The sequence below is a fragment of the Geotrypetes seraphini genome, chromosome 2, assembly GCF_902459505.1.
Source record: "Geotrypetes seraphini chromosome 2, aGeoSer1.1, whole genome shotgun sequence".
Lineage (NCBI taxonomy): Eukaryota > Metazoa > Chordata > Amphibia > Gymnophiona > Dermophiidae > Geotrypetes > Geotrypetes seraphini.
Genome location: NC_047085.1, coordinates 465,856,458 through 465,877,522, shown reverse-complemented (window position 1 = coordinate 465,877,522; position 21,065 = coordinate 465,856,458). Strand labels below are relative to the sequence as shown.

At 41.0% G+C, this 21,065-nt stretch overlaps 1 protein-coding gene across 7 annotated transcripts in view; it reads left to right on the top strand.

Annotated features, from left to right (window-relative positions):
* Positions 1–21,065, top strand: part of UBE3C (ubiquitin protein ligase E3C) — a 378,461-nt gene that overhangs the window by 163,253 nt on the left and 194,143 nt on the right. For all 7 annotated transcript variants that reach the window (XR_004538176.1, XR_004538178.1, XR_004538177.1 and 4 more), the window contains 3 exons: positions 4,038–4,124; positions 14,278–14,435; positions 14,555–14,787. Coding sequence is in view for 4 of the 7 variants with exons in the window: in XM_033931605.1 (XP_033787496.1) it covers positions 4,038–4,124; positions 14,278–14,435; positions 14,555–14,787 (478 nt within the window). In the remaining 3 variants the exon portion in view is untranslated. The remainder of the gene's footprint in view (positions 1–4,037; positions 4,125–14,277; positions 14,436–14,554; positions 14,788–21,065) is intronic.

Below are 21,065 nucleotides of genomic sequence, written 5' to 3'. Positions count from 1 at the left end.
TATGGATCTACAGTATTAATCCAGCTAAGGAAATTTTCTAAATCTTCATACGATCCGCCCCAGAAGAACAGAATGTCATCCAAGTATCGTTTCCATAGTTTAACATTCTGGAAAAATATTGATGAGTAAATATGATCTATTTCAAACTTGGAGACGTATAAGTTAGCTACAGAGGGGGCCATAGTCGCCCCCATCGCAACTCCTTGGGTTTGATAGTAATAATCCCCATGATACCAGAAGTAATTAGATTTAACTACAAGAGTAGCAAGTTTCATAAGCCAGTCCTTTTTAAATCTGCCTAGATCCTTATTCTTTAGAATTTCTTCTACTATTCGTAGTGCAGCAGTTTGAGGAATTTGAGTATATAGAGAATTAATGTCAAGTGTCACTAGATACGTGATATCAGAGACATTAGTTAGAGTATCAAGAATTCTCAATAAGTGAGCTGAGTCTTTTAAATAAGAGGGAGCTTTCTGTACCTCTGACCTCAAAAAATAATCTACAAATTTAGAGAGTGGCTCTAAAATAGAATGTTTTGTAGAGACAATTGGGCGTCCTGGAGGTTTCAATAAATCTTTATGGATTTTAGGGAGAAGATACAGCTTCGGAGTAGAAGGATAAGGTTCAATAAGAAACTGAGCTTCTTTCTTCGTAATCATCTTTCGTTCTGAACCTTCTTCCACTATCTCTTTAATCTCCATTTTCAAATGATTCACTGGATTCTCTTCAGTTTTTAAATAAGCTATATTATCACTCAATTGTCTCACAGCTTCTCTATGATAGTCAGATCGATTCCAGAGCGTAATAGCCCCTCCTTTATCTGCTCGTAATATCAGAATATCAGAGTTGCTTTGCAATTCTTTAAGGGCAGTTATTTCTTTTTTTGAAAGATTAAACTCCCTATATGCAGAATAATAGGTCTTTTCCATTATTTCTAGATCTTTCAGCACTAGATCTCGGTAGGTAATTAAGAAGGACGGTAGTGGTCCCGGAGGACACCATCTAGACTCTTTTTTCAAAATTGAGGTATCTATAGTAGAAGGGTTTTCCGCAAAAAAGATTTTTAGTTGTAATTTACGAAAAAATCTAAAAAAAGCTATTCTCATGCGGAACTGTGAATGAAGCCTTTCTCACAGTTTGTACTGCTGAGGTCATAAACGAATATATTAACTCTGATTGAGGCTTAGTTTTTGATGCTTCTTAGATTTTTTGGCCTTATAAAGATATATCTAAGTGCCCAATATACTTGCAGTTTCAAGAAGTGCCAGCTGAAACTTTCTCAGACGTTGGTCTAACTGGGATTTCGATTCATTACTCTCCAGGGGCATGTTTTTCTTCCCGAGCCACACAAACCAAATCTCCAGAAACAAATCGGGGATCTCTTAGCTCTCCTGCCCCCACCTCTTGGCAATATCTTCCAGTTCTTAGGTCCATGGCAGCCTCCCGGAGGTTGTGCCTGTCTCAGTGGTCTCAGTGGTCCCCGCATTGTCATCCCCTTCAGATGCCCCTTCTCTGGATAGAGCTTGCATGGAGCAGCTTGAACTGATGGATTCAGGGAGAAACTCTCATGAGGGTACCTTTCAAGTTACAGAGTGGATTACTGTAATGTCCAACATAAGTCTTTCAGGCTGTGTAGCTCATTGTGGAGATCACTCCATCCAGGGCCAGTGGACTCCCCTTCAGAAGGGCAGGTCAATCAACCATCTAGAACTACAATCCATATGGTTGGCACCGATAGCTTTCCAAAACACCCTGGCAGACAATGCAGTAAGGGTGTTTTCCAGCAATGCTACTGTGGTTGTGTACGTGAATCAGCAGGAGGTACCAGAAGGGAGAGTGGTCCCTCTCACTGAGAGCATTTCATCTCATAGTGGATCGGTGGGGAAGACCAAACATAGACTTGATGGCTTCAGCCAACAACTCCAAAGTCAAGCAGTTCATCAGTTGAAGAACACAGCCATGAAGCTTGGGCCTAGATGCATTAGTTCGACCCTGGCCAACTCAGGAGCTCCTTTGTGTGTTTCTGCCTTGGCCCATGGTGGGTTGAGTCATCTGCATGACTCATCCTGGCCTAGGGATGCTAGTGGCCCTGGACTGGCCTCACGGTGGATCTGGTTCATCTTCAGCAGGACAAGCTCAAGCTTCCCTCTTCATTGTGACTGTCTTAGTCAGAGTCCTGTTCCTATAGAGGATCCCCAGCACTTTGGTCTTTCAGCATGGCTCTTGCATGCAATGCCTTGATTCAGAAAGGCTACTCTGATGTAGTCATTGCCACCCTTTTGAAGTTTGAGATGCCTTCTACTATGACAGCTTACACTGTAGCTTGGATGGCTTTCCAGCAGTGGTGTGCCAGAGACCAAATGGAGTTGTTGCATGTTCCCATTCTGGTGGTTTTAGCCTTTCTGCAGGCTGGTCTGGAAAAAGGCCTGGTGGTGGCTTCTCCATTTTAGAGTGCTTTCCTGTTTTAGAGTGCCCAGCGGTTTCAGTTTGCTTAAGGCTCATCCAGATGTGACCAGATTTCTCGGGGAGAGGGGGGGGGACACTTCGCTTGTGACGGTCCCTGTGCCAGCCTTTTCCTACCTGGAACCTCACCACTGTACTGCAGGGGCTCACTGAATCTCCTTTTTAGCTTCTTAAAGAAGCGTGTCTTTTGGACCTTATGATCCAGACAGTGTTCCTCATGGTTATTGTTGCTGCAAGGCATATTTCGGAGCTACAGGCTCTCTCTTGTAGAGAACTCTTTCTCAAGATCACGGAGGCTGAGGTGTCCCTCCATACAGTATCTTCCTTCCTTTTGATAGTGGTTTTGGAATTCCATGTCAACCAGGAAGTTCGTTGCCTGCTTTCCATTCCGCTGGGTCGGAAAAGAAGTACAAGATCTTACTGCAACTAGATGTGCGAAGAGGGTTCCTTCATTAGTTAGAGAGGACTGATGACTTTCTGACTATTTGTTTTTTTCTGACTACCCAATCCAGACAGGATAGGCCTCTATTGCCTGTTGTATTTGCATGGCCATTTCAGCATCTTACATTTCCTGAGGTAAGCAGCCACTGATTTCTCTCAAAGCTCACTCACTCCGAAATATGCCTTGCAGCGACTAAGTCCACTTGCTGCTACTATTTCAGATTTCTGGCAGGTAATTATTTGTTTTGATTGCATTACAATTTGAACTATAGAATATGTGATGAGTTGAATTCTTTATTTTCATGTGTGTGTGGTTTAAAACTCCTCTCTTCACAGGTGAGAGCATGCTACCTCTCTAGTGAAAAAGAAAACTTGTTAGAGACCATGTTTCTAGAGGTATTGCAGCTTCGTAGGTGGAGTCTCGAGTGTTTCATCCAGTTGAGATATGTAGAGCGACTACTTGGTCCTCTCTTCTTACCTTCACCAGGTTTTACATAGTGGACATGGCGACTCGATCTGATGCTGCCTTTGGGGCCTCTGTTCTTTGGGCAGGCTCTTCTGTCCCATCCTAGAAGTTGCCATTGCTTTGGTACGTCACCTTTCATATTGATTCCAGAGGGGATGTAACAGAATGGAAGATTAGGTTCTTACCTCTGGTAATCTTCTTTCTGTTAATTCCTGATGGAATCAATATGGCCCGCCCTCTATCTACTCCTCCCTTTATGTGTAAGGTATTCATTTGCTTTTGGATGTAATTATAGGGGACTCTGTGTTCCAGAGAGAAAAATGTGTAGTATTATGCAAGACCCAGTTCATGGGTAGAGGTAAAACACCTTTCATATTGATTCCTTCGGGGATTAACAGAAAGATTACCAAATTTAAGAACCTAATCTTCCATTAAAATGGTGGTTTTTAGTTGGACTATAAATTAAAAGAAAAATCTTATTTTTTTCCATTGAACTGTGCAACTGCACGTTTAATACAACTAGAACTCAAAATGAGTGTGCCACTTTTATTTTAATCTGTAACTTTAACTGCAGGTGTGTTTGTTCTCTTTTTGCACTAGGTATATTACTAGCATAGTTAATATTACCACTTCTGTTCCATTAAGTAGTTTTTAAATTCTTTTTCAGGCTTCTTTACAGTCTTGCTTTTAATGCCAGATTTCTAAGACACGTCTGGTATCTAATATCTTCGATGACTACAAAAATGATTACAGGGTATGTATTCATAGTTTTCTACTATTCTGCTGGACCAAACAATCTCATATCATAAGTCTAGTATAAATCCATGCAACTTGGGTACCATTTTTAACACTGAAAGTTGTCAGATTTTATATTCTATGACTCGTTCATTCCCTTCAAGTTAATAAAAATTTAATAGTCACAGAATTTTGGGGTAATCTTTCAGCAGTCTATCTGACTATAAAGTTAGGCATATAACATGAAACAGTAACTTTCAGAAACTATTTTAGAAGCATGTTTATTAATTTACTTACCACAAAGATTAGATAAAGAGATTGCCCTTACCTTGATAATATCTTTTCCAGTAGATAGTGAGTCATTGTAGATGTGGGTTATCTTCCAATGTCTGCAAGCCATCTGCAGAAGGAATCCACTCCGAATTTTCTCTCTATTTCACTGGGAGCTCTACTGCCACTTGTAGTTGATACTCAAGTACAAAGAGCTCCATCGACAGCATGTGAAGTAGGGTTATCAATGGGAAGTTTCTCAAGAATCAGCTGTTCTGCTCAAATAAGGAACATTAGAACAACAAACATGAACAGCCAACAAAAACATGAAAGGAGCTCGAGAAGTACCCCTGGCATCCAAGCACAAACTTGAAGAAGCACACCAGAATGAGACAGTAGTCAGGCACAGGAAGGACTGGGAGGAAGTCTAGAATGACTCACCTATATACTGGAAAAGATATGATCAAAGTAAGGACATAATTTCTTCTTCCAGTGCAATAGGTGAGTCATTCTAGACATGTGGTTGGTACAAAAGCAATCCCAAAAAGCAGATAGGGCCCTATCTGCGCCAGCCCTCAAGACCGAGGACCCAAAAGCAGAGTCCTGCCTTGCGGCCACATCTACTCTGTAAAATTTGGCAAACGTGCAGAGTGGACCAAGTAGCTGCCCTACTAATCTCCTTAGGGGAGATTGCCCTTGTCTCAGCCCATGAGGAAGCCATACACCTGGTAGAATGTGCCTTAACAGAAACAGGAGACTGTTTACTGAAAAAAAAAAAAAAAAAAAAAGTATGCTGACGAAATGGCCTTACAGATCCATCCGGAAATAGTGACTCAGGAAGTGGGGCACCCCTCTTAGAAGAATAAGTCAGCACAAAAAGATGGTCAGAGAGGTGAAACACATTTGTGAACTCTAAATAATACAGAAGAACTTTGCGGATAACCAATGTCTGCAAAATGCAGTCCTGCTTCTTAGAACCAGTAGACAAACACACTTCCTGATTAATATGGAAAGCCAACAACACCATCGACAGAAATGAAGGAACTGTGTGGAGAGAGATCCCTCATCTCCAAAACCTTCAGGAAAGGCTCTCTACAAGATGGGTGACCAAAAAAAACTGTCTTCAGCATCGGGTCCAAGAGAAAAGCATCTTTCAGAGGGTCAGACAAGACCAATTTAAAGTCTCATGAAGGGAATTGCAGTTTGATTGTTGGTCTAAGGCGAAGAGTGCCTGTCAGAAATGTGGCCATGTCATGGAAGGTGCAAGTGAAAGACTACTGTCCCAGGCACTGAAATAAGAAAACCCAGCAACTTGGACCTGAAGGAAAGCCACAATGAGGCCCTTATCAAGGCCCTCCTAGAGAAAGGCTAGCCCCACTGAAACCAGAGCATAATACGGCTCCACCCTTTCCTGGTCATACCAAAGTTGGAAAGTCCATGCTTTAGCGTAGGCAGACACAGTAATTGACTTTTTAGATTTCAGAAGAGTAGAAATGACTACATCAGAATATCCTTAGTGCTCCAACACTTCGCGCTCAATAGCCATGCTGTAAGAGCAAAGCGATCGGGATCCTCCATGTAGACTGGACCCTGAGAAAGAAGGTCTGGAAGAGCTCGCAACTGAAGGTCACAACCCTTGCGAAAATACATCAGATCTGAGTACCACGGTCTGCGATGCCAATCCAAGGAACCTTCCTGGATGAATCGCAATCCGATGGAGGACCCAACCTAACATGGACCAGGGAGGAAAACATACAGTAGAACTCCAGCAGCCAAGGCTGTACTAGAGCGTCTAGGCCCTCACTTCTGGGCTTGGATCTTCGACTGAAGAATTGGGCGGCTTTCAGGTTTCTTGCCATTGCCAGTAGGTTGAAATGAGGCCAATCCCAGTGTCGCACTATGGCTTGAAATGCTGCCGAGGACAGTGCCCACTTACCAGATCCAAGGTCTATCAGCTAAGGAAGTCCACTGGAACAGTCAGCTCCTGCCTAGAAGGGACACTCTGCCCAGAGAAAGAGCAGGTGGGCTTCCTGAGCCGGAGAAGCACAATTTTTTCCTCCTAGGCAGTCGCATTGTCGGAGAAGACTTGGACCGTTTGACCCTCCAGAGTCTTGTGCAATGTCAGCAGAGCCAAACGAATGGTCCGTAATTTCAATTGGTTGATAGACTATTTCTTTTGAGAGGTCGACCAATGCCCCTGAATGAGATAACAGTTGCAATGGGCTCCCTAGCCGTGGAGACTGGTGTTGTCACAAGCACCCAAGATGCAATCTGCACCTTTAGCAAAGTACAAAAGCGGTGATTTTAGGATTTTTCAGGTGGGAAAACATGGGGGACATGCAGAAATCTTTAAAACTGCAAAATTTTGAAACCGCGGAGATTGGTTTTCCACCCCCCCCCCAAAAAAAAAATTCACCTCACAGGTTGTAACCGCCTTACTCACTGTGATGTGTGCTTAAAATGTGCTGCAGCCTGCCTCAGCTCTCTTACAGTAGCTGGAATCAGAGAATCACTGCCTCATGCTGGGAATGTCACTCCAATGCTGATCTTAGGACTGCCAGATAGATATTGTATTTGAGTGCTCCTCCACTCCCGTGGACCGACGAATGCACTAAGGGAAGGCTGGAGGCAAAAAACACAGCTGGCACCCTGCAAGACACTGCTGATCCTCCAAAGGGTGCTTAACAGCCTGCACTTAAAGAGAGCCTTGCTAAAGAGAGGGTGAGGAAAAAGTGGGGATGGCCCTGAGCTCTAAAGAAACAAATGCAGTCTGGCCAACAGGTACCACCAGAAATTGGCCTATCATCTGCAGACCAGAGTATGTTTCTTCTCTATGCAGGCAGAGCTAAAGAAATGCTTCGAGCACAAAGAAAACCCCACAAGGGTTGAAAAACACAGAAGAAAATAAGAAAAAGGGAAGAGTAGCACAGAAACGCTCCTTCAGGCTCACATGCAGAAGGGAAAAACTACAGGTGGCAATAGAGCTCCCATTGAAGTAGAGGAGTCAGACAAAAATAATCAGGAGTGGATTCCTATTGCACCTACTGCACTAGAATAACTCCGTGTGAGGAAATAACTAAGAGAACCTTGATGACCCGAAGAGGATATGTCTTAACAGAGTTTGGACAGGGAAGCCTAGCCAAGAGAGCATGGCCTAGATCAGAGTTAGGGGAAGTCAGGGATACCCCTGGGAGGAACTGAGGGAAGTTCAAAGACCCTGTCAATGATAGCTGAAGGGCTCCCAAGTATTCTATAGCCTATAAAGTAGAACTGATTCTCTGTTTCATATTTGCTTTACTGTCCTGAATAAAGAGCTTTTGTTTGTTCTTGAAGCTGCCACAGTTTGTTGTTTACAAGTCTCAAAGGCCCAGAGCTCAAGCACTCACCCATGCTATCTCAGTTTCTTTTATTCAATAGGAGCACATAATGTGCCCATGTGCCTTTCCTGCCTAGGCACAACAATCATAGAAGCTAGGTTTTCAAAATGTTTGGGGCTGCGAAACTAAACACAGATTACGCCTATGTGGACGCAATCGGTTTGCTTAATATTGAGGGTGCTGAGCACCTTTAGCCAGAAAGCTGGTACCTATTCACTCAATATACACATAACAGTTGCTGCAGAGGTTTAAGGACCACTAGTGAGAATGAATGTTGCTACAAATGCCACTGTAAACAGACAACCTCCACTCAGTTCAAAGTTAAACATGATATCTTTTTGAAATTTTTAATTGCATAATTGAAGGGCTTATTTCAAAACCCTCTAAGTCCATTGTAATTATTATGAACTTAGCGGGTTTTGAAAATAAGCCCTTCATTTTCCATTTATTTGCAGTTTCATTTCAGATTCAAAGTACTCGATAATAAGGTGAAAATAATAAATGTGGAGCATCTGAGAGTCACTCACACAATGTGAATGTTCACATTAGTTGAGTAAGCTTATGGGTCGTTCCATATCGAGTTGTCCCCAGTTGACCATCTCAGAATTCCATGAAATTATATATATATATATATATATATATATATGAGTAACCTAAGGTCTTAAACTAAACTGTGCAAAATATTAGACTCAGATATGTATTTGTTCCTGAACTAGAACATCCAATAAAAGTGGCTACTTTCAGTATCTACAGTACATATACCAAAACTGGTAGAAAACTCAAATTTGGATTATCTGTGCAGTTTTTGATGCTGAATTCAGGTATACTGATAGAATTACCCAAATTAGATTACATTTTTCATTGTTGCCCAGCAAATTTGGCCAAAAAGATTCATCGTTCAAAGTGAGGGTCATATTTTGGTCTTCAATAACTTTGAAAATATGTTATCAAATGCCTCATAACTTTACAAGTATATTAATAACACTGCACAACAAAGTTTTTGCTTCCTGAACACTGCTGGGTGTTTCTTATAGAATTTTGGGTGCTGATCATGAATATTACATCAAAAATTACCCATCACGTACCATTTCAGAGAAATCTTCAATTTTGTCGTGATTTTTTCTTATATTTGGATGCAAACAATTTTTTCTCCCATAAGTGTCTTATCAACAACGGTTTGTGCCGCCTGGGTATGTCCATGCATAAAATCTAGCCAGGTTGGAAGCTGTTTTATGGAAGATGACATCCTGGGCATGTCTGGGCAGGTCTGAACGAGCTTGCGCTGTCTCACCATGCTATAATGGTGGCTTCCATACACCGATCCTGCTCATTTGGTTAATATAGATAGTCCGTGTGTGTATATAGTATCAGTATAGTAAAGTATAGTAGTATAGTAGCTGTAGCAATATAACAGTAAGTAAGCTTGATGCTATAGACGTTTTGGTGTCGGGCAATATGTCTCGTCGGTGTCGTAACAGCCGCGACACATTCTGCTATATCTGTGGGGAATATACACTTACGCCTCAGAGACGTTCGATGACTGCCCTTGTAAAGAAAGCCTATCATCTGTATTTTGGCTGCAAAATAGGTGATCAAGACAAGCAATGGGCGCCTCACATTTGCTGTGCGACATGTGCTGTTAGTCTGAGAGCCTGGCTCAGAGGTACTCGAAAGACGATGCCATTTGCTGTTCCGATGATATGGCGAGAACAGAAAGACCATGTGACGGACTGTTATTTCTGTTTGACTAATGTGTCTGGTTTCTCTGCCAAAAACAAGAAGTCAATTGAATATCCTAATCTGCCTTCAGCAATGAGACCCATGCCACATGATGACAGTCTTCCAGTTCCGAAACCACCAGAGGATTGGACCTTAGACGAACCAGATGAAGAAACTGCAGTGCAGGGTTCTAACAGTGACATTGACCCGGATTTTGAACCATCCTCATCAGGCGATCCACATCTGATAACACAGTCCGAATTGAACGATTTGGTCAGAGATTTGGGTCTGTCAAAAGCAAAAGCTGAGCTGCTAGGTTCGAGACTGCAGGAATGGTGTTTGCTATCACCAGGTACGAAAATTTCTGTGTTTCGAGACCGGCATCATGATATAACCAAATTTTTTGCACAAGTCGACAGTCTCTGTTTCTGTTGTGACATTGAAGGATTGTTCTCGGTCTTTGGTTGTGATCACAACCCGGAAGAGTGGCGTCTTTTCATTGATTCGTCAATGTTAAGCCTGAAAGCTGTTCTGTTGCACAATGGCAACGTTTATCCTTCAGTACCTGTTGGCTATGCAGCACATATGAAAGAAACATATGAGAATATGGAAATGTTACTAAAGTATGTCCAGTATACCAGGTATAACTGGAATATCTGTGGAGACCTCAAAGTCGTTGCTCTGTTACTAGGACTGCAGCTTGGCTATACAAAGTACTGCTGTTTCATCTGCGAATGGGACAGCCGAGACAGAGAGTCGCACTATTCTAGAAAGAACTGGCCACTCCGTAAAAAGTTAGTTCCAGGACAGAAAAATGTAGCACATGAATCGCTTGTTGACCCGACAAAGATATTTTTGCCTCCTCTTCACATTAAACTGGGACTCATGAAGAATTTTGTGAAAGCAATGAACAAGGAAGGGGAAGGTTTTCGTTATTTAAGACAGATGTTCCCAAGAATAACTGATGCCAAGATCAAAGAGGGTATTTTTGTTGGCCCCCAGATCAGACATGTTATGAGTGACAAGCGATTTGAAGATCTGTTAGTTGGGCCGGAAAAAATTGGCTGGAAAGCCTTGAAAGACGTTGTTGACAATTTTCTGGGCAATTACAGAGCCCCAAACTACATTCAGCTGGTAGACAAACTTCTCAAAGCATACAAGAGAATGAAGTGCAATATGTCACTCAAGATTCATTTCCTCCATTCACACTTGGACTTCTTCCCCGCAAATCTCGGTGCTGTGAGTGACGAGCACGGTGAAAGGTTTCATCAAGACATAGCTACGATGGAGAAACGATACCAGGGCAATTGGAATCCGTCAATGCTTGCCGACTATTGTTGGATGCTACAACGTGATGCACCAGACACTGAATATAAAAGAAACTCGGGAGCAAAACACTTTTAATTCTGTTTCATTTAGTCGCTTGTGCGAAACGTAAACTTGACTATATATTTTATTGTCAGTAAACATAAAAATGTCTATTTCTCATAGTTCTTACGTGATGCAGTAAAACCAAAACCATATTTGAGCATACCAAGTTGGTACCTGTCATAATCACCAAAAACTTTTCAGGAATCAAGACTTAACCAAAAAATTGTTGTGCAGTGTAATGCTGGTTACTGTGTATATATGAATTATGAGCTGTCCAGCAAGAGTCCCTGTAAAATATGACATGTTAAAAATGCCCTTAAAAACTTGTGCTTTAATTTTGCCTTGTTTTCAGGGCAAAATATCTCCATATGGGCCATCTTAGATTTTTTTTCTTTTTTTATACCAAAAGAAAGAACATCTTTTCTTTTACAAAGGACAATGGATGGCATCTTGCTCCCAGATCTTCTATGGCCTTTAAAATTGCTTGAAACACAAGCATGCTCCATGAAGCATTGTACATTGTGAATATATGTTTGATTACTATTACAGGTTCTCATCATCCTAAAATCAGTCAAAGAAAACCTGAAATCTGCTGAACTAGCTATTTTGATGGATTTTTGCTGAAAACTTTTCATTTAGGGCTCCTTTTACAAAGCCGAGGTAGAGGTTGCTGTTATGATAATCACTCCGATTCTCATAGTAATTTAATGGGCGGCAGAACATTTGCCATGCAGCAGCAGCAGCCTCTACTGCAGCTTTGTAAAAGGTGGAAGAGTTATTGCGCAGGATACAGTCAGGGGTTCCATTGGGAAAACAGTCAAGCTACCCTTCATCCATTCTTATACTGCTGGTGTCACAAAGATATTAAAAGTGTGTTTCTATTATTAGTGACTGAGGCAAGATACAATTGCAGTCCATGTGTTTTTGACTAAACTATTCCAGCATCTCAAGGGAATTTTCCCTGAGCTGAAGCATATCCATTACTTCAGTAGTAGATCAGTGGCACAATACAAATATTTCAAAAATGTTATAAACCTTTGTTTCCATGAAAATGATTTTGGCCTGAGTACAGAGTGGAGTTTCTTTGGGATCATTCATGACAAGTCCACTTATGATGGCGCTGGAAAGACAACAAAACATTTAGCTTCACATGCCAGCTTACAAAGGCCATTGGGAAACCAGATTTTGATCCCCATAGACTTATTTAGCCTTTGCGACAAACATGTCTTTGGCATTAAGTTCCTATTTGTTCAAAGAGAGGAAATTGAGGCTGCTAGACCACTTCAGTAGGAATGATTTAGCAAGGATCAATACAGTAGCAGGGACAAGAGAAAACCACCACTTTAAGCCTATTTATCAAAAGAACTTAATGTAATGTAATGTAATGTAATTTATTTCTTATATACCGCTACATCCGTTAGGTTCTAAGCGGTTTACAGAAAATATATGTATGGACCGAAGGTCCATGAAGCCCAGTATCCTGTTTCCAACAGTGGCCACTAGGTCCCAAGTACCTAGCTAGATCCCAAGCAATAAAACAGATATGCTGCTTATCCTAGGAATAAGCAGTGGAAACTATCCAAGATTTTAAAAAATCCCACCAAGCTAACTGATTTCACCACATTTTCCTGCAATGAATTCCAGAGTTTAATTACATGTTGTGTGAAGAAATATTTTCTTCAGTTTGTTTTAAATCTACTATTTAGTAACTTCATCGCATGCCCCCCTAGTCCTAGTATTTTTGGAAAGAGTGAATAAGTGTTTCACAACTACCCTTTCTACTACACTCAGTATTTTATAGACCTCTATCATATCATCCCTGAGTTGTCTCTTCTCCAAGCTGAAAAGCCCTAGCTGCTTTAGCCTTTCCTCATGGGGAAGTCATCCCAAACCTTTTATTATTTCCGTTGCCCTTTGCTATACCTTTTCTAATTCTGCTATGTCTTTTTTGAGATGCGGCAACCAGAACTGCACACAGTATTCAAGTTGTGGCTGTACCATAGAGTGATACAAGGGCATTATAACATTTTCATCTTTGTTTTCCATTCCTTTCCTGATAATTCCTAACATTCTATTTGCTTTTTTAGCCGCTGCCACACATGTTGAGGGTTTCAACGTATCCTCATCATTGACACTTAGATCCTTTTCCTGGGCAGTGATTTCTAACATAGAACCCAACATCACTTAGCTATAGTTCGGGTTCCTCTTTCCCACATGCATCACTTTGCACTTGCACACATTAAATGTCATCTGCCATTTTTATGCCCAGTCTTCCAGTTTGACATGGTCCTCTTGCAATTTTTCACAATCCTCTTGTGATTTAACAACTTTGTGTTATCAGCAAATTTAATTATCTCACTAGTTATTCTCATTTCTAGTTAACTGATAAATATGTTAAAAAGGAACGGTCCCAGCACAGACCCCTGGGAAACCCCACTATTTAACCCTTCTAGACAGGTTTCAGACTTTTTCCATTAGCCAGCTAATAGTCTTAGGGCTCCTTTTATGAAGCCGTGCTAGCGGTTTTAGCGCATGCAGCTTTTTAGTGCGTGCTAAACCCGCGCTATGCAGCTAGAACTAACGCCAGCTCAATGCTGGCATTAGCGCCTAGAGCGGCCGGCAGTATAGTGTGTGCTATTATGCGCGTTAAACCACTAACGCGGCTTTGTAAAAGGAGCCCTTAGTTCTTGCTTTTGGAATTTTTCCCACTTTTCCTTGCAAAAATTGCTTTAGCTCAGAAATATTCTTGCTTTAGGTCTTCTTGCACATATTGCATACTTGAAATCTCCCAACAGATTTTCAGTGATGTGAAAGCTTTTCCAAAACATTTATAGTTCTGTTTTGTAAGTACTTCTTGGTTGATGAAGTCTTCTTTGGTTCACTGAAATCTCCAGTTCCTTTTCAGCTTAAATATTGTTTAGAATTAGGGACTGCAAGTTAATCAGTTAACTCTATAATTGATGCATTAATAATTGCGATGTAAAAAAAATTATTCACATTGCGGCCTTTTCTGTCTCCTCCTTTGAAAGGCTGGGGAATGGAAAAGACCATGAAGGGATGGGGAATCTGACAAGCAGTTTGCAGATTATGAGGGGGGAAATTAAAGAGCAGTTCCCAGAACTGCTGAATGAGCTGCATGAAGACACAATTTAGATCAGGCAGAGAATGGAGGAATATGAAGAAAAAGAGTTACTTTTGAGCAGTATATACCTTCAGAGCATCTAAACTCCTTCCAGCATCTTGCCAGTGACCTTTTAGAGACCAGGAAAAATATGGTGCAGTCCACTTTTGATGCTTTTAACATTTCATCTTGAACAGTGTCACTTGCCATGCATAGGTAAGCCCAGCTTAGAATCTCTGACCTAGATGCTAATGTTCAAGATGTCTCTCAAATATTCCCTAAAATGGCTCACTATTTTTTTAATGTATTTCAAGGTCTACAGTACCACTGATTCAGATGATATCAAGAGGATCTCCCATGTCTTTAGATGATTCCAATCGGATTATCCCCCTTTTTTACCTTTTTAGTTCACTGTTCAGTCACTCGCTTATTTCTATACATGATAATGAATTCTTTGGTGATCCCATAGAAGGTAAGCCTTTAAATATTTACTGCTTCCATCTGTGTAATTGCACAAAAAACTGCATTGTAGATATTGAATTGAAAAATGGAGAAAGTGAACATGCAGTGCTGAGTTAACTTTCAATATAGTTACAGGTCAGAGACAATCATCAATGATGCCTTTCAGTTTGGAAGAGCTAGTAATTTTGTCCCGCTGCCTTAGAGACGCATGCTTAGGAATCATCAAGTTGGCATATCCTGAAACAAAGCCAGAAGTGCGTGAGGAGTACATTGCAGCATTCAAAAGTGTTGGTGCCTTGACCAATATAGAAATGCAACAGCGTATACAAGCAGAACAAAAGCGATGGGTTCAGCTATTTAAGGTATGTTGGTTAAAGAGCTTGCAAGGCTAAATTGGTGTCGAAAAAGCACTTAAAAGTTATGCACAGATTATAGAATAGTGTTTTATGCCTGGGAACAATCACTAAATTTATGCATGGCCATTTGTACCATGGAAAACGTGATGCAAATAACTGTACCTAAATTTAGGTATGGATGCCATTATTCTATAATTACTCATATAACTTAATGTAACACCCACAATCTGCCATCGATCTGCCCATTTCTGTACCCTTTTTTTGACTTGTGCATAAAATTTAGGCATTGTAATTAATTTTAATTAGCACCATTAATTGCTTGTTAAAAAGCCAGTTATTGATGCTAATTGGCGTTTTCTTCTATTAAATTCTGTGCACAAATTGGACACGCGACCAGAGTTGTGTGTGCAATTATTAGCACTTTTTATAGAAATGGTGGGGGGGGGGGCACTATGCAATAATATGACCAAACATATCAGTGGGTTGTCTCAGCAGTGTTATAATAGTATTACTACGGCCTACAATGTGCCCTCTTTACCCCTTTCCAGCAAAGTTAGTACAACAAGTGAGCACAGGCCTTATTGAAGGGGCAACTAAAATTGTTAACTTCTCTTGTGGAAGGATATCTGCCAACAACATTAAAAAGAGCTTTGGTGCACCCCCTACAGTTCTCTTGATGAGGACAAGCTAAAAACTACCAACCAGTCTAGTTTCCTTTCTTGGCAAAACTTATAGAACAGACAGTCTGCATTCAACTCAACAACTGGCTAATTAAAATTAAATAGCTTACACCCATGTAAGTCTGGCTTCAGACCTGGGTACGCAACAGAGACAGTGCTTATGTCCCTTCTTGATCTGCACAGAAACTGACAAAGGATCTGCCTCAATACTATTGTTGTTGGATTTCTCAACAGTTTTCGACACTGTGGATCATAATATCATACTTACAAGACTGGCAGAAAGAAATATCTGTGGCACAGTATTTTCTGGGTTCAAATCCTATTTGTCAGACAACAAACAGTTCTGTTCAATAGCACATAATTACTTTGGGCACTGAACTCTGGGTTGCCACAGGGATCCATAACTGTCTCCCATCGTATTTAATATCTACCTTAGGCCTCCGGCTGAGCTGCTTTGGTTGATGGACACAAAATTCTATATCTGTGCCAATGATGTGCAGCTACTCATAGCCATTGAACCAGATCTACCCACAGCTTTGAGTAAACTGACTGTCTAACCAACAACTCAGGAATGGGCAAACAACAAACAACTGTGTCTGAACCTAAGCAAAACAGAGATTCTTTGGGTTCCTAACACAAGTGGACAAATACCTGCCTTCAAAATTCCTTTTGGGAAGTATGAATTCCCTCTAAAATCACAGATCAGTAATCTAAGGATACTGCTAAACTCATCACTCACTCTGATCTTGCAAATTCAAACAACCTTTAAAAACTGTCTTTATCATCTACGGCAGGTGCAAAATCTCTCTCCATATATTGAAAAGACAAGTCTGACTACTGTGTTCATGTTACAGTAACATCATAACTAGACTAGTGCTGCCTGATTCAGGGAAAAAATGTTTAAATCAATTCAGCCTATTAAATCAATTTTTTGATTTGATTCTCTTTTTCTGCCCAATTGGGTGGTTTGTTTTTTCAAACATCTTGGTGGGTTTATTTTGTAGCTTTTTCTCCCACCCTTTGCCTTCTCCAACCCCATGCTGGTGCTGTGGTGAAAACAAATTAAACAAACAAAAGGAATTTCCCCCTCTGTTGGGTCTTAGCTCACGCTTGCTGTCTAACAGCAGCTCTGGCAGGATACACATTTCAAATCTGACGTATTGTAATCACAAAATATAAAATAGAATTATTTTCTCTACCTTTTGTTGTCTGGTCATTTTATTATTCAAATCATGTTGGTCCCAAGCTCTGGTTTCTGTTTGTCTTTCTGTTAAAACTCGCTCACCAGGGTCTCCTGCCCATTTGACGTTTTCTTCTTTCTCTGTGCTCACGATCCAACTTCCATCTCTGTATCTTTCCTTCCACTGCCATATCCCTCATTTCTTTCCCACTGTCTTCTCTCTGTCTCTCTTCCTGTCCCGCCAGGGCTTCTGCTACTTTAGGAGGCCCTGGAGGTATGTCAGGCCTCACCCGGGGGGGAGGGGGTGGGTGGGAGGGGGGCTGCACTGAATCGGTGAATCTATGAATCAAGCAGCACTAAACTAGTCTGCTGTAATGCCCTGTACATTTTGCATCAGCTCCAACTAATTCAGAATGCTGCAGCATATCTAATAGAAGGCTAAAAAAGTGTCATGGCAAGTAAAAGTGTCTAATAAAGTGTCATGGCAAGTAGCGTGACCGTATTACACTCTTCCTGCAAAAACTACTTTGGCTTACCAGTAAAATGGTTTGACTTTCAAGGTCCTTAGACAAAATGGGCCATCACTATCTGTAGAAATTGTATGATGTGATACCCACCAGTGAGCCTTCTCAGGAGTAGCCCCCATGCTCTGTAATTTACTCCCAGAGTCTAACTCGAGACTACTTCAAGAAGCAGGTGAAAGCCTGGCTCTTCTCCCAATCTTTTAATACATATGGTGACTGACTAGACACTCATTCTGCACCTGGACTAGCTTGCTATATACACTGTAACTTAGATTAGTGCCTTATCTTGTTTAACTGTATAATTAACTTGCCTTAGGTTTAGCTATGCATCTGTTTATCCCAACAGATGCTATACCACCCATCTTGTCACCAACTAATATTTACACTTGGCCTTTCATTAATCAGTTACTTGAATGTTCTAATGCATGCTTATTAGGTGTTCCATAAGTATTATACTGACATTGTAATATTTCTCAGCTATTTGAATTTCAAAGCTATTAATAAGTATTTTGGAAATTGTTCCATGGTGGTTCTATTATTAAATTTCAATTTGCTGATTTTGAAATTACCTTATTCATTGTATTTATGTTTATATGCTATCTTTTTACTACTGTTATGCTGTTAACAAAATTGTAATTTTTATGTTGAATTCTACTTACTGTATACTGCCCAATTCAGAAAAAAAAATTTCAATTCGATTCAGCCTATTGAATCGATTTTTTGATTCGATTCAATTTTCCTGCCCAATTGGGTGTTTGTTTGTTTTTTGTTTTTTTTCAAACACCCTAGTGGGTTTATTTTATAGCCTCTTCACCCTTTTATAGCCTCTTCACCCCCTTTGCCTTCTCCTAACCACACTGGCGCTGTGGTGTAAACATAATAAACAAACAAAAAAGACTTTTCCTCTCTCTTTTAAATCCTAGCTCACGTTTGCGGTCGAACACCAGCTCTAGCAGGAAACACTTTTCAAATCTGACATATTGTAATCACAAAACAGAAAATAAAATTATTTTTTCTACCTTTTGTTGTCTGGTCATTATTCAAATCTTGTTGGTCCCAGGCTCTGGTTGTCTTCTGATAACTTGCTTGCCAGGGTCTCCGTCTTTCTTCTTTCTCCATGCTAACCATCAATCTTCTATCTCTGTCCTCCCCTTCCCTCCCCTGGAGGTCTGGCATCTTTCCTTTTTTTCCATCTCCATCCACAGATCCACCTTTTCTCAACTACCCTTTCATCTAGCATATCTCCCTCCTTCCTCACCACCCCAGGGTCCACCATCTCTCCCTTTTTGTTCCTGTCATCCCTAAATCCCATTGTCCACCATCTCTCTCACTCTCCTCTGTTTTTAGACCCATTATTTCTTCCCCCCAAAGTCTGGCATAGGCACGTCTCCTTGAACCCCCCCCTTCCTTCCCTCCCTCCCTCTGTGTACTTCTACACCAGGGCCCCCCCTCAAGGCCTACACCCCACCCCTGAAGGCCTAGCAATCATTGCAGGTTGCTATAGGCCTTTGGAGCTGTCTTCCCTCTGCCTCAGTCACGCCCCTCCTCTGACATCAGAGGTAGGATCGTGGCAGAGGGAAGACAGCTCCTGAGGCCTATGGCAACCTGCAATGATCACTAAAGTACCGGCGATCCTCTCTGCAGGCAGCAATGCTCCCTGCTGGAATCAGGTAAATGGAGGCACAGGAGGCCAAGGGGGAAGCTGGACACTGCAGCACTTCACGACTGACCCTCCCCCCTCTCCCTCTAAAGGAGGAGTGGCAGGTGCCGGCCAGAAAGAGGCAGTGCTGCAGATCCTGCTTTAGGGGGCAAGGGGGGAGGGTCAAACAATGAGTCTGGAGGCCGATTTTTGTTGTTGTTGTTGTTTTTTGTTTTGTGTTATGAATCGAATCGATTCACCTGAAATGAATCGGTGAATCGGGCAGCACTACTGGTTACTAAATCCCAATAAATAAATAAAATAAAAAAAGCACTTGAAAAAGTCTGAGAGAATTCATAGTGGATCTTTTTGTTGCAGGGAAACAACCCATGGGTAACTGGTATTGCATGACAAGTATTTTAATATCTTTGTCTCACCACTTGCTTGTACTTTACATTTTTTTAAAATTCTTACATATTTAAAAATTTTTATTGATAATATTTAGCATTTACCATCAGATCTATAACCTTGAATAGAAAGTAGGAAAACAAACAATGTAAAGATGTCTATAGTCACTTCAAAATTTAAAAAGAAATACTTTAGACCCAGGTCCACAAACATCTGAAGGGATAAGATTAAGGAAGAAAAAATTAAGAGGACTTAAAAAGAAATTCAGCTATCAAGGTATAGTAAGGAAGGTGCTACAATAGCCTAATTAACAGAATTATTATCAGAAAAATATTCCCAAATCGACCCTATTCTGACATCACACTATGAAAATCTAAAAAAAAATGTACAAAATTGAGCAGAATCGTACTGTTTATTCTGATAACTAGGGGTGGACAATGTTATGCTGACTTTTAAAAAGGGCTCAAGGGGAGAGCCGGGAAATTACAGTCCGGTAGGCTTCACTTCAGTGCCGGGCAAAATGGTAGAAACAATTATAAAAAATAAAATTGTGGAACACGTAGACAAACATGATTTAATGAGACGGAGTCAGCATGGGCTCAACCGAGGGAGATCTTGCCTCATAAATTTGCTTGACTTCTTTGAAGGTGTGAATAAACATGTGGATAAAGGTGAGCCGGTTGATATAATGTATGACCATGTGGATAAAGGTGAGACGGTTGATATAGTGTATCAGAAAGCTTTTGATAAAGTTCCTCACGAGAGGCTCCTGAGAAAATTAAAGTGTCATGGTGGTAAAGTTCAGTTGTGGATTAGGAATTGGTTATCGGATAGAAAACAGAGGGTAGGGTTAAATGGTCATTTTTCTCAATGGAGGAGAGTAAACAGTGGAGTGCTGTAGGGGTCTGTACTGGGATCGGTGCTTTTTAACTTATTTATAAATGATCTGGAAATTGGAACGACGAGTGAGGTGATTAAATGACACTGAACTGTTCAAACGCATGTGGATTGTGAAAAATTGCAGGCGGATCTTAGAAAATTGGAAGACTGGGTATCCAAATGTCAGATGAAATTTAATGTGGACAAATGCAAAGTGATGCACATTGGGAAGAATAACCTGAATCACAGTTACCAGATGCTAGGGTCAACCTTGGGGATTGGCACCCAAGAAAAGAATATGGGTGTCATTGTAGACAATACGATGAAATCTTCTGCCCAATGTGTGGCGGCGGCCAAAAAGCAAACAAGATGCTAGGAATTATTTAAAAAAGGGATGGTTATAATGCCCCTGTATCGCTTCATGGTGCGACCTCATCTGGAGTATTCAAGTTTCAAGTTTTTATTTTGGTTTGATGAATCGCTTATTTAATTTACTAAGCAAATTACAAATTTTAAAAAGTATAAGCATCTATAATAATAAAATGCTACACGCGCATGCACACTCTCGCCGCGTGTTCCCTGATCCCTGATCTGTCGGGATATGGCGGCAAGAGTGCGCATGCACTAGATGGCGCGGAGTGAGGGGCTGGGACTTAGGGGAAGGAGAGCAGGCCCGGGATTCGGTCGGCCCTGGCTAGGCAAGACCCCCCTGACCCGCCGCACCCAGGTCCTGGCGGTCCCTGCCGGCAGAGAAGTTTAATGCTTTTGGATTAAATGATGGAAATATGTTTGATAATTTTAGTTTTGCATAATTACGATAAGAGATATTTTTGGATTGGGGATACTTTGTTATTGTTTAGAGTGGGTCTTAATTGCAATAAGGTGATGATCTGACCAGGGAACTGGTGTAACTTGAAGATCAGAATGAGTAAAGATTTGTGACTTTGGAGTTAAGATCATATCTAAGGTGTGTC